The 14,323-nt window shown below is 45.6% G+C and overlaps 1 protein-coding gene across 2 annotated transcripts in view; it reads left to right on the top strand.

The window, feature by feature from the left end:
• LOC137376531 (ALK tyrosine kinase receptor-like) overlaps nucleotides 1–14,323 on the top strand; it is a 1,023,571-nt gene that overhangs the window by 680,639 nt on the left and 328,609 nt on the right. For both annotated transcript variants that reach the window (XM_068045253.1, XM_068045252.1), the window contains exon 11: nucleotides 14,180–14,314. In XM_068045253.1, the coding sequence (XP_067901354.1) occupies nucleotides 14,180–14,314 (135 nt within the window). The remainder of the gene's footprint in view (nucleotides 1–14,179; nucleotides 14,315–14,323) is intronic.

Here is a 14,323-nt window from a genome sequence, read left to right as displayed (position 1 = left end):
TGTTTCAGGTGGTGCATAAAATAGCTACTGCGCAAAGCCTTGATTTACCTATCATGACATTGGCGATCACGTGTACGGCAAGCCAATGTGTACAAAAGTATCCAAACAGTAGGATGCTCTTTTGAGTTTTTGACGAAGGTGTTTTACTGGGGAATAATAGACAGCATTTTATTTTGTTGGCCTGGTTCTGTGCCAATAATTGACAACTTGATGAGTTTAAAAATCCTAAAGAGAAAAAGAAAATAAATATTCCTAGCTACTTTAGTCAACATTATTTTTCAAAATGACATTCAATCTTAAGGATATTTGTTGGTATGATGCTAGTTTGTGATCATGCAAGTGTTGAAGGTAGAATTCATCCAATGGACCTGCGGCTGGGTGAAAAATGTAAAGCTGTCTGAAAGTTCACGGATCTCATGTTGAAACAAGTGATCTTTGGGCTCTGGGTGGAGCAGCAGTTCGCATTCAGTTTCACACCAGGGACCTGATTTCAGAACCAGTCCTGACTGAATGTCAGGTTAAAAGGCTGCTCTTTTGCTGCCTTTAAATGTACAGGCTTGTTCGGAGTTATATTCCTGGGAACTATAGCTCTGTAAGCTTGGTAGTTATAATAGGAAAAACACTGAGATCTATTGTGCAGTAAACAATTTAATTAAAGTAAAAATATTTAATCATTCACACTGACATGAACATGAATCATTGATAACAAGTTTATTGGACATTAGAACATAGGAAAGAGGAGCAGGAGCAGACCATATGGCCCGTTGAGCTGCTCCACCATTTAATATGATCATTGTTGATCTTGGGCTTCAATTCCACTTTCCCGCCTGGTCTCCATATCCCTTGATTCCTTGAGAGATCAAAAATCTGTCTATCCCAGCTTTAAATATATTCAATGAAGGTGCATCCACAGGGTGGAGAATTCCAAAGAGTCACAACCCTCGAAGTAAAGCAATTTCTCCAAACAATTTGAAGATACCACATTGCTGTGGAGTAATGGTAATGTGATAATGTTGTATATCTTGATCTTCAACAAAAATTTGTTAAGATGTCTCCCAAGCAACATGAGCCTAAAGTCCCTTTTACACTTAAACTCCTTTAGTTTGGATTCCATGACACTGGCATCTTGAGCTGGCAATTTATACTCCTAAATCTGGCTCCTTTAATGCATTGACAGACTGTAGATCCATTTTTTCATGCCATCGCTGTCAATGGCAGCATTTGCCAAGGGACCCATAAAATAAGTAAATGAAGCTGATCCATCATGGCTTCCGCAAATAAATCAAATAAATCCTTGTGTGCCAGAAGCTGAAAATATGGGTCGGAATCTGCGAAGGTGGTTTGTCAGGAACCACAGACATATTTGGTGAGATCTTGGCAGGTGCAGGCAAAGCATGTTATTTCACGCAGCACCACTGAGAGCATGATATGATGATGATTGGGGTGTTTCCAAGGAAGCATCTACTATTATGTTTAGTCACACATTTATTCACACACAGTGGTGGTGCTGTCAGAGCTGCTGTCCCAACTTACTTTGGCTAAAGGATCCTCTAAATGCACTAATTGTCTGCCAAAACAAGATCTGGCCACCTCTGCCTGTAGATGTGGGTGTGAGAGTTCCAGTAGGTGGGAACAGAGCCCCCCTTGTGCAGATTTGCTTGGCTGCTATTAGTCCACAGCTTTTCTTCCATTTCCTTGTCTTCTTCCAGACAGCTTAAATGGAGATTTAGGGTTGGATTTTTAAAGCCTGCTGGGGACGGGGTCAGCTGTGCGAGCGATTTAAAGATTGTGTTCTCAGAGGTTGGCATTGGATTCCGCTGTCTCTGAAATGCGAAGCCATTTTTAAAGGGACGCCAGGAGGGAGGGAACGGCAACCCTGCACAGCTGCAATTAATTGCCTGATGAGCTCGTTGAGCTCACTAACAGGCTTGTCAGCAGCAATTTTCAATTTTTAAAGGAGGGGAACATGGAGAGCTCCATGTCTGGAACACAAGTCTTGAACACCGCGGGGACCATGAGGGCTTTAGGAAGAGTGATTAACATAATTCAGAGGCACAAAATAAAGCTCAGCTGTGTCAAAAGTGGCACAGAGTAGCCATTGCTGGAGCTTTAAGACATGTTTTCATCAGTCATAGAGTCATAGAGTTATACAGCACAAAAATAGGCCCTTTGGCCCATCGTGTCTGTGCCGGCCATCAAGCATCTAGCTATTCTAGTGCCATTCTTCAGCACTTGGCCAGTAGCCTTGTATGCTATGGTGTTTCAAGTGCTCATCTAAATGCTTCTTAAATGTTGTGAGGGTTCCTGACTCTACCACCTCTTCAGGCAGTGTATTCCAGATTCCAACCACCCTCTGGGTGAAAAAATCTTTCCTCAAATTCCCTCTAAACCTCCTACCCCTTACTTTAAATCTATGCCCCCTGGTTGTTGACCCCTCCGCTAAGGGAAAAAGTTTCTTCCTATCTAACCTATCAATGCCCCTCATAATTTTGTATACATCAATCATGTCCCCCCTCATCCTTCTCTGTTCTCAGGAAAACAACCCTATCCTTTTCAGTCTCTCTTCACAGCTGAACTGCTCCAGCCCAGGTAACATCCTGGTGAATCTCCTCTGCACCCTCTCCAGTGCAATCACATCCTTCATATAGTGTGGTGCCCAGAACAGTACACAGTACTCCAGCAGTGGCCTAACTAGCGTTTTATACAGCTCCCTGCTCTTATATTCTGTGCCTCGGCTAATAAAGGCAAGTATCCCATATGCCTTCCTAACCACCTTATCTACCTGTGCTGCTGCCTTCAGTGATCTATGGACAAGTACACCAAGGTCCCTCTGACCTTCTGTACTTCCTAGGGTTCTACCATCCATTGTATATTCCCTTGCCTTGTTACTCCTCCCAAAATGCCTCACCTCACACTTTTCAGGATTAAATTCCATTTGCCACAGTTCCGCCCATCTTACCAGCCCATCTATATCGTCCTGTAATCTAAGGCTTTCCTCCTCATATTTACGACACCACCAATTTTCGTGTCATCTGCGAACTTACTGATTATACCTCCTATATTCATGTCTAAATCATTAATGTACACTACAAACAGCAAGGGTCCCAGCACCGATCTCTGCGGTACACCACTGGTCACAGGCTTCCACTGGCAAAAACAACCCTCGACCATTACCCTCTGTTTTGGTTCCAATTTGCCAAATTGCCCTGGATCCCATGGGCTCTTACCTTCTTAACCAATCTCCCATGCGGGACCTTATCAAAAGCCTTACTGACGTCCAAGTAGACTACATCAATTGCCTTACCCTCATCTACACATCTAGTCACCTCCTCGAAAAATTCAGAACCACAGAATAATACAGTGCAGAAGAGGCCCTCCGGCCCATCGAATCTGCACCGCTGTATTAAAACACCTGACCTGTCTACCTGATCCCATTTGCCAGCACTTGGCCCATAGCCTTGAATGTTATGACGTGCCAAGTGCTCATCCAGGTACTTTTTAAAGGATGTGAGGCAACCCGCCTCTACCACCCTCCCAGGCAGGGCATTCCAGACCAATTCAATCAAGTTAGTTAGACACGATCTCCCCCTGACAAAGCCGTGCTGACTATCGCTGATTATTCCCTGCCTCTCCAAGTGGAGATTAATCCTGTCCCTCAGAATTTTTTCCAATAGTTTCCCAACCACTGATATTAGACTCAACGGCCTGTAATTACCTGCTACCCTTTTTGAATAATGGTACCACATTCGCTGTCCTCCAGTCCTCTGGCACCTCTCCCGTGGCCAGAGGATTTGAAAATTTGTGGTGAATGGCAGGAATCCGAAGAGGGACGTGAGACTGCTGGTATCACTTGGGCAGCTGGGGTTGGCAGGGGAAGGCCTGGTGAATGCACAAACCCCAGCTGAGGGAGGCAGTTGGGGACAGGGTACCCTGACATTGGACAGAGCAGCCAGGATGAGCTGCAGAAGATGCAATATCCTGGACAGCGAAGGCCAGAGGAGCACAAAGGGGGGCTGCAAGAGGAAGAAGGTCCTACCCAAGGCATTGGATCTACCGCCCAAGAGTCTGTTACCTGCAAAGGACAGAGCGCCGGTGCTGTAGGAGGCCACACCTCTCCAGGTAGATGGTCTCGGACCTTTGTGCTCTGATCTGCAATAACCTGAGACCTTGCGGCCCCCATGGCAGTCCCTTACCTGCAGCCGTCTAGGTCACCATCGCCCTGAATTTCTATGCAACTGGCTCATTTCAGGGATCAGCTGCAGATCAAGGCGGCATCTCGCAATCGGCAGCTCATCACGCCATCAGGCAGGTCACAGCTGCCATATTCAGGAGGGCGGGGACTACATTCACTTTGACATCTATGGGCCAGCGCAGGGACAGAAAGCATTGGGCTTTGCCGCCATCGATGGATTCCCTCAGGTCCGGGGGGTCATCAATTGCACCCACATAGCCATGAAAGCACCTACAGACCAGCCAGTCAGATTCCTCAACAGAAGGGGCTACCACTCATTGAATGTCCAGCTGGTCTATGACCACAGAAAGCAAATCTTGCAGGTCTGCACCCAGTTTTGGTCAGCTGTTATGATGCCTTCATCTTGAGAGAGTCTCAGGTGTCGCACAGCTTCAGGCCGACATCCAGACTCCGTGCATAGCTGCTGGGGGAATAAGGGTTATCCACTAAGGAGGTGGCTCCTGATGCCCATTCAAAACTCAGACAGGGATGGAGAGAGGCACTACAACCAGAGCCATCTTCTATCAGGGACCTGCACTGAACAGACCATTGGCATTAAGACGGAAAGCACACCTGCCAAAATGAAACATATTAATTGTCATATGAAACACTATTATTTGAATGTTTACTGGACATTGAAATAACTTGTCTAAAAAGCTCACAGAACAGTGGTTGAAAACATGGCTGCATATTTGCATTATAAAATACAGTTGCATGGAGAGAGACAATGGGAGTACTCCCAGATACAATGAGCCAGACGGATTTTGTCAATAGCGGTGATCAAGAGACATTGAGAGTCATTGAATGTGTAAGAGCTAGAATTCCACCCCCTCTCCTCCACTGAGAGTGTCTGGTAAGCTTGGAAGAACCCACAAACCTCGGAGGTGAGGCTGCTCCAAACAAGGAGCTAGTCACATGACTAACCTGCTGGCCAACCTGGGACTTTTTGAATTGTGATTGACACAGAAAGGAAGAGACTGCAATTGAACTTCGAGAGGAGAGCATAGAAACATAGAATAAAAGCAAAATACTGCGGATGCTGGAAATCTGAAATAAAAACAAGAAATGCTGGAACCACTCAGCAGGTCTGGCAGCATCTGTGAAAAGAGAAGCAGAGTTAACGTTTCGGGTCAGTGACCCTTCATCGGAACATAGAAAATAGGAGCAGAAATAGGCCATTTGGCCCTTTGGGCATGCTCCGCCATTCAAAAAAGATCATGGCTGATCGTCTAAGTCAGTACCCTGTTACCCTGTTCCTGCTTTCTCCCCATATCCCTTGATCCCTTTGGCATGAAGTCTCTCTCTCTCTCTCTCTTTCTCTCTCTCTCTCTCTCGCTCTCTCAGTTCCAGGGACCCATGGAAGTAACTTAAGCCTCAAGACAGAAGACCAGCGAAACAAGTTTGAAAGTGTGCACTGGGCCCCAACAAGAACTGCAAGACTTAACTTCAATCAAAGGCTTTATATCCAACCCAAAACCAGTTACTGAACTCCATCTATTACTTCAAACCTTTCCCCTTTAATTCTTCCTCCTCCTCTGTCTCTATTTGCGTGTGTGTTTATCGCACATGCATGCTAGTGTGGGCGGGTCACATATTTTTAGTAGTTTTAACTGAGTTAGAGTTTTAAGGTTAATAAACTTACACCTTTCTTGTTTAAATTTGAGAAAACCTGTCTGGTTGACTCCTTTGCAATTACAATTAGAGAGCAGTGAGGAAGGACTCACTGAGGGAAAGCTAAAAACACTGTTTTAAAAGTTAAACCCTGTTACGGCCAAACCAAGAAAAGGCTGAGAGAGGAGCCCTAGACCCTTTCCTCACCTGGTCATAACAGCATCTTGAAGATGCCCTTCCGTTGCCTTGACCAGTCGGGTGGTGCCCTCCAGTACAAGCCAGCCAGAGTGTCCCATATCGTAGTCGTCTGCTGCGCCCTGCACAACATGCCACAGGAAAGAGGCCTGGAGGTGGATGAAGAGAAGGAGCTGGAATACCCATTCACCTCACAGGAGGAAGAGGAGGAGGAATTCTTAGCTGCAGAGGTGGCCATCACCCAGGCAGTGGAGGATGCCTGTCAATGCCGTGCAAGACCTCAGGGTGAACTGCAGGCTGGCATGGCAGCAAGGGCTACCTTGATTCAGCAGTGCTTCACCTGATCTCCTGGAACCCTTGCAGCTGATGACCCCACAACTCACCTTCTAGCGTAGAGAGCTATTTTTCTGCTATGACCCTTAAGTGCAAAGTCTCATTGGCAGCCATGAACATGCAGATAGAGGATTCCTCCATCCACCATTGTCCGACATCACAAGGCATGGGCACATAACATTCTCAGGGCCTCACGTCTCTGCCACCTGCCCCAGAATGTGATGCCCTCCTTTTGAGATGAGACATCAACAACGCACCTGTCAGTGGTAAAATAAAGAAGTTATATTGTGAGGCAAATTAAATAATAGACAGATGCAGACAATTACACCCAGGTGACCTGTTAAGTGAATTCAATGCTGTGGTGACTTCCTCTCCCTAACACTTCTACAGGGTGCTCCCCCTGTGGGAGAGGATGAGGCGGAGGCAGCCTACTCCCTACTTTCTGCCACCAGCTGAAATGCCCCTGGCTTCCGTCCTCGTCTTGGAGGTGCCAGTGGGGGCTACTCCATAGGGTGCTGCGCCTGCGTCAGGCAGGATCTACCTCTGGGCCCTGGCACACAGATGGTGGCTGAGTCGGAGGGGGAGAAGGGCCAAATTGTGATGCTGGTACCCTTTGAGGGTGGCCCCTTCATCTGCTGCTACCTTCTCGGGCCTTTCCTGGCGCCCATGGATGCTAGAAGCAGCCACCAACAGGGACGCAGCTGGCATCCACTCTGAGCACCTGTGTGCCATCAGCGACACTGAGCAGTCAGTGCTGCAGAAAGTTTCACTCCTTCTGTGCATATCAGCGTGCTACTCCTGCACCCACTCAGTGTGGTGCTGCATTTGGCTGTCCAAGAGGTTCCCCAATCTCTCAATGGAGGAGCTCATGTGATCGAATCTCTGTGTCATGACAGAGCACATGCACTACACGGACTCCTCCCGAGCCTGTCCATGTTTCCTTAAGTCCCCAGGGAATCCCGACAAACAGGAACATATCTGCCTCTGTTTCTCAAGGAAGGCCCTCCTTGTCTGTGACACCCGAGGCCCTGCATCCTCGCCCAGCAAAGCATCTCTGTGTCTGACCTCTGCCCACAGATGGCTCTGTCTCACCCTCCTCCTGCTCGCGCATGTTGTGAGGTTCACCCAGTGCCCCCCTTGCTACACTAATTTGTGGCCCAACCGAGGTGAGTGTTTCTGCACTGGTGGAAGGTGCCGAGATATGATGTGATGGTGCAGGTTCCGTGGACTCCTCACCTCCCACCACCCCCCACCCCCCTGCGCCGCTGAAAATGTCAGCGCCAATATGGCAGGTCCACTTTGGTGCTGTTCTGCAACTAACCCTTTGGAAGACATACAAAAATGGTGATGAATACTGATTCTACTCAACAAATGCTCCAGCACAACCATCCCCTCAGACGACAACAGTGTAAGATCCAAAGCTCTTATTGGGCAGGAGTCTCCTCCATGCCCTTTATCTCAAGAAACAGCTATTCAATGACCCTGTTGCTCATGGCATCCCATCTCACCATTCCCCATCGAATGCCTCAATGACTCCCTGGCGGTCTCCAGTGCCGCCTTCTCCACTGCTGTCAGCGTGTGAAGTTGGGCCACTCCCCCTCCTGTTCTGGCCATTTCCCATGTATTATGGGCTCTCCTCCTGCAGGATGAGAGGAGAGAGATTCCGGAGTCAGCTGCCCTCCGTCATCTCTTCCAGCATGACATACACGTGAGCTGATGCTTCCCTCAGTGATGGCCCCATCTGAATATCTCCCCATATGTCAGGATGGCTGCATATCAGTGTTGTGACTGTTCACTTACTCTGACAAAGTTAGGGAGAACTATGGACATTCTGAGGTCAGCACGTATGTTTTCTGGTGCTTAGAGAGTTGTGCCCAATGAACTGATTGCTGCTGGCCACATCACCTTACCAGAATGCAAGAGCTCATTGAACCTGTTCCTGCACTGGACCCAGGTGCTTGTCATGGGTCCCCAGCTGCTGACCTGCATGGCCACGTCCATACAAGCCATCTTGGTCTCGCTAGGCAGATGTCTCTTTCCTGAGGTCAGGAAGAACGGCTCTCTCCTCTCGGTTAATCAATTAGTGCCTCCAGGGAGGCATCAGAAAAATGGGATGCTGCCCGGCGGTGCATGCCCACAGAGGCCCTCTGATCTCCTCGGTGCTGCATTACTGAAGGCAACAGCAAGCCCAGTCATGGCTGCCACTTACCTTTTAAAATTATCCTCAGTGGCCTGTTTCCACCTCCAGGACACTTCTGGTGCCTCCAATTAGGTGCCGGACTTGCACCCAGGCCAATTAACTACTTTCCATTGAAAAATAGCACCACGTCCAGACCCCGTAACGAAATTCAGCCCTTAAAGTGGGGAATGAACCTGATATCAATAATGATACTGCAGACAAATAAAAATAAACATTTGGCACCAAGATTCATAACAACCAAAGTGCCAGTAAAACAAAACATAGAAAAGGGAAAACAGCCAGTCTTTTTTTCTGACTAAAATATTATGGCATCCATGGTATTTACTGGATTCCTTTAAAACACCACAGATGATTCCCTAGCAGTACTGGACTCCCACTTCTCATGGGCATCCTTTACAAATTAAGTTCTGCATGCCCAAACATCAGAAAACATCAGTTGATGATGTCTTCATCCCCAAATTAGGAATTAGATGAAGTGTTTGCATGAATATGAGCACTACCAATGTTACTGGCCTTCAAATCCCAGAAACTATGCTGCAGCCGAAAATGGGTTGTGGTCCAGCTGGATGGAACTCCTGTTCATTTCTGGCTAGCAGCTGTCTGACTTATGGGTGGCTAGCAGTGGGAAAGCCACAGACTTACATCAAGTCTACAGCACAGAAACAGGCCATTCAGCTGAACCTCTCTTTGCCTGCATTTATGCTCCACACAAACCTACTCCCGCCCCTCACTCATCTAATAGTTATGATGTATAGCAGAGCACAATTGGAAGTTAATGTGTAGGTGTCAAAACAAAATGTAAACTTAGGTCAGGACTGGAAAAAAAGGTCAGTTCATGGAGGCATTGCTGACAGGAGTTGTGGAAACAGAAAGCATATCAAAACTGGAGGGACCCATGATTAACAAGCAACCGGGGTAGCATTGAATTCAGTTGAATGGGCAGTGACAATTAACAACAAGGAATGAGAAAAACAATAGTAACAGGAGGCAGTAATCGATAGCTGAGTTTTATATTTATTGTATGGGAAGGATGATATAGTAATTCAACAAGAAGTGAATAAAGCTAGCATCTAGAAAATGAAGGTTGACTGAAAACTGACTGACTAATAAACTGTTAATTGAAACATGAAATGTAAAGACTGTCAGTCAGACATGTTTTTTTTTCCATGTTCCGCCAGACCAGAATAAATTAAATAGGTACAAGATGTTCCATTCCCTTGCACTGACATCCCTCATCTTGACAAGTATAAAGATTATGCCAAAAAAATCCAAAAAAAAACAACTTTGGTTGGCACCTCAAGAAAGTCTGATGTGCATCTGGATGAAAAGAGAAGTCACAGTACCTGTAATTCAAGATGGAAATGATAATATGTTTTAGTCTGTTGTCTTGTCAGTCATGTCAGTGCTTTTTTTCAGCTTGTCAATGCCCACATTACGAGTTTGGACTGGTGAATCATGATATTAGCATGTGGGACTATTCTAAAAATACTTCAAGTACTTACACCGTGATTCTTAGTAATTTGTGATATAAGCTTAGAAATCACTGCTTCTGATATTTTTTTTCATTCATGGGATGTGGGCGTCATTGTCTAGGCCAGAACTTATTGCCCATTCCTAATATTCCTTGAGAAGGAGGTGGTAAGCTGCCTTCTTGAACTTCTTGGTACATACCATACCATGTGGTGTAGATATACCCACAGTGCTGTTAGGTAGGAAATCCCAGGACTTTGATCCAGCGACAATGAAGAAACAGTGATATATTTTCAAGTCATGCTGTGTGTGACTAGAGAGAAACTTTCAGATGCTGGTGTTCCCATGCAGCTGCTGCCCTTGTCCTAGGTGGTAGAAGTCGCAGGTTTGAGAGGTGCTTTCGAAGAAGCCTTGGCGAATTACTGCAGTGCATCTTGTAGAAACTGCTGCAACTGTGCACCGGTGATGGAGGGAGTGAATGTTTAAGGTAGTGGATGTGGTGCCAATCAAGTGGGATGCTTTGTCCTGAATGGTGTTGAGCTCCTTGAGTATTGTTGGAGCTATACTCATCCAGGAAGTGGGGAGTCAGGAAATGAGTCACTCACCACAGAAAATCCAACTTGTGATCTGCTTTTCTGGCCACAGTGTTATATGACGAGTCCAGTTAAGTTTCTCGTCAATGTGACCTCCAGGATGCTGATTGTGAGGGATTTCGTGATGGTAATGCCATTGACTGTCAAGGGAGGTGGGTAGACATTCTCTTGTTGGAGATGCACATTACCTGGTACATGTGTGCCATGACTGTTATTTGCCACTTAGCAGCCCATGTCTGAAGGTGCTCCAGGGCTTGCTGCACATGGGCACGGACTGCTTCATTATCTGAGGAGTTGTGAATGGAATTGAACACTCTGCAGTCATCAGCAAACATCCCCACTTCTAACCTTACTGCTGATTGATTTAAAATTTTGGGAAAAGTTGGCTGTCTACCGAAGCTCCTCAGTCTCATCCGCTCCTTCCATGACAACATGCACTGTACTGTACAGTTTGATGGCTCCAGTTTTGGAGTGAAGAATGGAGTGAAACAGGGTCGTGTCCAAGCCCCCACTCTGTTTGGCATCTTCTTCTCCATGCTCCTGATCTTCACCTTCCCTGCAGATATGGAAGGAGTCTACTTTCACACTAAGTCAGACGGCAATCTATCAAGGCTGAAAGCAAAGACAAAAACTCACCACGTCCTGGTCAGAGAACTCCTCTACGCTGATGATGCTGCGCAAGTCGCTCACATGGAAACTCAGCTACAAAAACTCCTGGACTGTCTTTCCTGTGCCTGTAACTTGTTCTCCTTGGCTATAAGCATCATGAAAACCATGCTCATAGGACAAGGTGTTGCTTCTCACCCCCGATCACACTAAATAACACTCCACTGAAAGTGGTTAACAAATTCTGCTACCTTGGCTCCACGGTGACAGACAATCTGTGCTTTGATGCAGAGCTCGATACAAGCATAGGGAAAGCAGCAACTACCTTTGTCCAACTTACGAAACGTACATGGGATAACACCAAGCTGACCCTTAGGACCAAGCTGATGGTTTATAAGGCCTGTGTTTTCAGCACCTTGCTGTATGCTGTGAAACATGAGTGACTTACAGCTGCCGGGAAAAGAAGCTCAATAATTTCCATCTTCACTGTCTGCTACTCATTATGGGTATATCCTGACAGGACAAAATCAGAAATGTGACAGTCCTCTCAAAGGCTGAGCCATGTTTTAAAAAGTGTGTTGACACTAATCAAACAGAGACGGCTTCAGTGGATCAGACTCGTCTGCAGAATGGAAGACTGTTGCATACCCAAGGATCTTTTGTTTGTGAGGTAGCCGGGGCCAGACAAGCAGTGGGGCGCCTAAAGCTTTGCTTCAAGGATGCTTGCAAGTGTGAAATGAAGGCCCTAAATGTCAACTATCACATTTGGGAGTCACTAGCTGGTAAAAGAGGGAAATAGCGACAGATCCTGTGGACTGGTGGGCACTACCATGACGGGCAGTTGCTACAGCAGCTTGGCAACAGGCACCAACGTCAAAAACAACAACTCACAGCGTCACTTGTGGCAGAACCTGCCTCTCAATGATTGGCCTTCACAGCCATCGGCAAAGGTGCACCAAGAGAAGGCATTGCACCTGAATGGATTGTTTGCTGCATGTCCATCATCTTTCATAGATGGAAGGATGCCAACCCCAATGCAACTCTTGTTTTAGAAAGCAATGGGTACAGATTATTTTAGATGCATTTTACAAAATATTGCAGGGAAATAATGAACCTATTAGTCCTGAATCTTCAGATTGCTGCCCATAGTATAAATGGAAATGTGTGCTGCAACATATCAGCAGCATAGAATTTTATAATTATAATTTGGAAAATTATTGGGTTTGATGGAGTTAAAGGCTACACATTATTCAATAGGCCTCGAACCATTGAGCTACAGCAGGACACCCATTTGGTGTATGTAGCCAATCAGCAGGTTTCTGCTGGCTGAGCTTCCTTCCAGCAGAAACAGATGGGCTTTCTGCCTGCTGCCTGCCAATTCCATGCCCAGAGTTAAAACCCATCCCAATGTTTCTTGGTACAACCAATGGGTTGTCTTCTAGATTCTTGTCCGGATGCATCAGCCCTTTGACTAATCCCCTGTTTCCCCTGGGTATCTTCCTCTTCAGGTGCCTGCATGATGAGGCCTTCTTGTAAGGTAAAATTGTCCAGTATGCAGCACACCAGGACATTCCATGAGACCTTAACTATATTTCTGAGCAGCCCTGGACCAATCTAGACACTTGAAAGATGCCTTTAAATTTCAATAGTATCTCTTTAATGACTTTAGGGGTAGAATGGATTGTTACAATAGTGCTGAACCCTTATCCTGGGAAAGTGTACAAGTGTCATCAGCCGTAACCATTGTCTTGACTTCCCAGGATCCTCCCAGACACTTGGCTTCCTGGCTCGTGGAGTTAAGGCATAGGGGACTATCTTAAAATGAAGTTCTTTTGGGCAACTGCCAAAGAAAACCAGCATTCAATTACATGATATTGTATTATAATTCATTGGTATGACCACACTTAGAATGCTGTGTACAGTTCTGGTCACAGCTGTACAGAAGGGATATTGTAGCTGTTGAAAGCATACGGAAGAGAAAAACCAAAATCAATCAAGAGATGGAGAAATTGGATTATGAGCAGTGATTATGTAAATTGAGCAAATTCTCACTGCAGAAGAGAAGGTTGAGAGGTGATATGATTACTGTTTTGAGGATTGTAAAGGGGCTAGATGGACCATGTAGATCATGACAAACTATTTCTATTCTTGAAGACGAGGTTAAATTCAAAACTAATCTGCAAATACATTATTTTTGTGAGCAAGTGGTAAATTCAAGGGATTGGCTCCCTAGAGAGATGGTGGAAGTACCTTTCATACCACCTAACAATACTGATTGCCTGTTTTGTGCAGGTGTCCCTTCTGTCCATTGGAAATGAGGCAGTAATTATGAAAAATTGGAGACATGACATCACCATATCATTACTGACTCATTTAAATAAGCCCACACCATATTTGGGTGATATTAGAAAATTTGTCAAATAAAAAAATAAGCAAGGATCTGGCGTCCTGGGTCCTTTCCCCTTTTCCCACCCCATTTCCCACCCCTGTACCAACCAAAAGCAGGAGTTACAACTGAGGAAAATTTACCTGATGAGTTAGTTGGGAAGTGTGCATTCAGTTATATTGCAACACCGAGAATTCAAAGAGTAGAAAAAAAATATATGGAGCTAAAGAAGAATGACCATAATTGATAAAATCGAGACGAAGGAAAAGACCTAAAAGATGTTTGGAGATTAGAGTCGAGAAAGGGATCACCTGTCAGATGACAAGCTTTCATAGCAGATACAGAATGTCAGTGTGATCTGTGCAATTGATTGGTGATGAAATCCAAACCAAAGGATGTGTGATTATGATATATTCATTGAGTGACAATCTATATTTGATTACAGATAAATGATATTTGGTGGGTGTTTTAATAGTCTATCACAGGTCTTGCCAGTTATTCTCTCAAACCTCGTATATGCAAACATTTGATTTTATTTGTTTTCTTTAATATAGGTAATGTAGAGATCTCACCCAAAAATGATTCTGCTAATTCAAGCCAGCAGCTGCTAGGACGAGTCTTTGTCAACAAGACTGCTGTAGCAGCCAGTAAAAAAGTACAAGAGAGAACTGAAGTCAGTGCTCTGTCAGGTATGAGCC

The sequence above is a fragment of the Heterodontus francisci genome, chromosome 13 (genome assembly GCF_036365525.1).
Source record: "Heterodontus francisci isolate sHetFra1 chromosome 13, sHetFra1.hap1, whole genome shotgun sequence".
NCBI classification, from domain to species: domain Eukaryota; kingdom Metazoa; phylum Chordata; class Chondrichthyes; order Heterodontiformes; family Heterodontidae; genus Heterodontus; species Heterodontus francisci.
The sequence above is the reverse complement of the archived record's forward strand: the minus strand, read 5'-3'. Positions and strand labels throughout refer to the sequence as shown.